Raw genomic sequence first — 2,319 nt, forward strand, 5'->3', positions numbered from 1 at the left:
TGTTGTTGTTGTTGTTGTTGTTGTTGTTGGTGTTGGTGTTGTTGGTGGTGTTGTGATGGTCCAGCCCCGGTGCCGAGAACGCGTACGTTGTGGGAGAGTCGAAGTTGGGTGAAATGAGGCCACAGCGCTGACTGATTGAGAGCAGCATGGACGACATGCGCACGTGAGCCCTTCCTGATCACGGGCAACACCTGCCGAAAGTCGCCTGCCAGCAGGAGTGACGCGGCACCAAATGGTGCCGCGTCACGCCGCAGGTCCCGCAGGGTGAGGTTGAGCGACTCGAGGAGCACACGATTCGCGAGAGGGGCCTCATCCCAGACGATGAGACTGCAATCTCGCAGCTCCGCAGCCAGCTCGCTGGAGGCGTCGATGTTGAAGGGCCGAGGCTGTGGGATGTTGATGGGCACCTTGAAGCGCGAGTGGAGGGTCCGTCCACCGGTGAGGAGCGTGGCAGCGATCCCACTGGAGGCTACGGCCATGGCTTTCAAGCCCAGGTCCCCCAGCACCTCGAGCAGGAGATTGAGGCAAAACGTCTTACCAGTCCCGGCAGGTGCGTCGAGGAAGAATGCAACGTGCCGAGACCGACCACGGCCACGCGCACCACGTGCACCACGTGCACCACCACCGCCACGACCACGGCCGCGTGCACCACCACCGCCACGTACATCACGTGCACCACCACGACCACGCGCACCACGTGCACCACGTGCACCACCACCGCCACGACCACGGCCGCGTGCACCACCACCGCCACGTACATCACGTGCACCACCACGACCACGCGCACCACGTGCACCACGTGCACCACCACCGCCACGACCACGGCCGCGTGCACCACCACGCACCGCCCCAGATCGACGCTGAAGGTGGCGCTCGTGACGCCGCCGCTGTGCGCACACAGCATCCAAAATGTGCTGCACGACAGTGCGCTGAGAGGGCAGCAGGACGGACAGCTTCCGCTCCACGCGCCGTTGCACGGGCTCATCATGGTCGTTGCCATCCTCACGGACGGTGCGACCGTCCTCAGCTATGGGGACGGGCGAAGGCCCGTCAACAACAGGCGGTTGCGGCTGCAGCTGCATGGCAGCGGGTGGCCGCCCCAGGCGGGATGGGTGACAGCCACCGCCGCGGAAAGGAGGGGCGGGCGGTTGGCCAGCCACCCCGAGGGTTCGGCGCAGGTCGTCCCGCGAAGGAAGACCAAAGGAATCGAGCGTGTGGCCCTCCGGCTCAATGGCATCTGCGATCGCGGCAAGCGCCCACGCCTTCAGGACCTCATCTGGCACGAAGCGGCCCTGGCGACGAAGGGCGGTGGTGTAGTCCGCGGTCAAGAGCCGCCAGCACGCGTCGAAGATGTTGATGGGCCGAGGTGGCTGACACATGTAGAGGATGCGCGCAAATATCTCCCGTGCACGGCCCGGCCCGTACGCATTACAGGTTTCGGTAATGGCGGCCTGCCAGTGCTCATCGCGCGTGAGCCCAAGCTCGCAGCAGGCAGCCTTGAACGTGGGACACACGACGCCATCCACAGTGCGCAGGTCCTCAAAGGACGTGGGCCCCCGAACCGTGTGCAGAAGGATGCGGAGGAAGTACAGCTCACCCGCGCCGGGGTGGATGTTGCACACACGACCCAGCGTTGGGGTGGCCTGCGGCCGGCGTCGCTGCACCCACTTGCTACGGCCACGCGAGCGCTCAAGCACAAAGTACTTTGGCAGTTCTGCGTAAGTGAGGTCCTTGGACGTCAGGGTCGGGTGAAGCCGCAGCGGCTCATCGCCATGGTGGCAGTTGAGCTCGAAAAAGGCGAGCAGTGGCGTATGAGGTTGCTCGCCGCTCCTTGCCACGGAGGCCAGTTGCGCCTCTGTGCCGAGCACCGACTGGCGCAAAGGCAGGTGCAGCGTGAGCCGCTGAACAGAAGGGCGTCGGTAGTAGATCTCGTACCCAAACAGTCTCCACGCCGCATCCACGGATCCAAGGACACGCATGTCTCGAAAATGCCGCACTTCATCATGCACAACCTCACCCTCGGTAACGGCGCCGTTGTTGTTGTTGTTGTTGTTGTTGTTGTTGTTGTTGTTGTTGTTGTTGTTGTTGTTGTTGTTGTTGTTGTTGTTGTTGTTGTTGTTGTTGTTGTTGTTGTTGTTGTTGTTGTTGTTGTTGTTGCTTTGGCGCAGACGCATCTCAGTCCTCCACACCTGTGCGCAGCGCGGGTGGCGTGAGTGGCGGTGCTGGGCATGGTGCCAGCTGGCGCGATCGCGCACGTGCGCATGCACAGAGCATCAGCTCCGATGCTGGTGACGACGATCACGACGACGACGATGATGG

At 63.0% G+C, this 2,319-nt stretch overlaps 1 protein-coding gene across 1 annotated transcript in view; it reads right to left on the reverse strand.

The window, feature by feature from the left end:
• PTSG_08535 (transcriptional factor B3) overlaps positions 1 to 2,319 on the reverse strand; it is a gene marked incomplete at both ends in the record, with an annotated part of 6,817 nt that overhangs the window by 1,677 nt on the left and 2,821 nt on the right. The window contains 2 exons of the mRNA XM_004990269.1: positions 1 to 131; positions 164 to 1,944. The exon at positions 1 to 131 is cut by the window's left edge and continues 1,323 nt beyond it. Of these exons, the coding sequence (XP_004990326.1) occupies positions 1 to 131; positions 164 to 1,944 (1,912 nt within the window). The remainder of the gene's footprint in view (positions 132 to 163; positions 1,945 to 2,319) is intronic.

This window comes from Salpingoeca rosetta (genome assembly GCF_000188695.1).
Source record: "Salpingoeca rosetta unplaced genomic scaffold supercont1.24, whole genome shotgun sequence".
NCBI lineage: Eukaryota > Choanoflagellata > Craspedida > Salpingoecidae > Salpingoeca > Salpingoeca rosetta.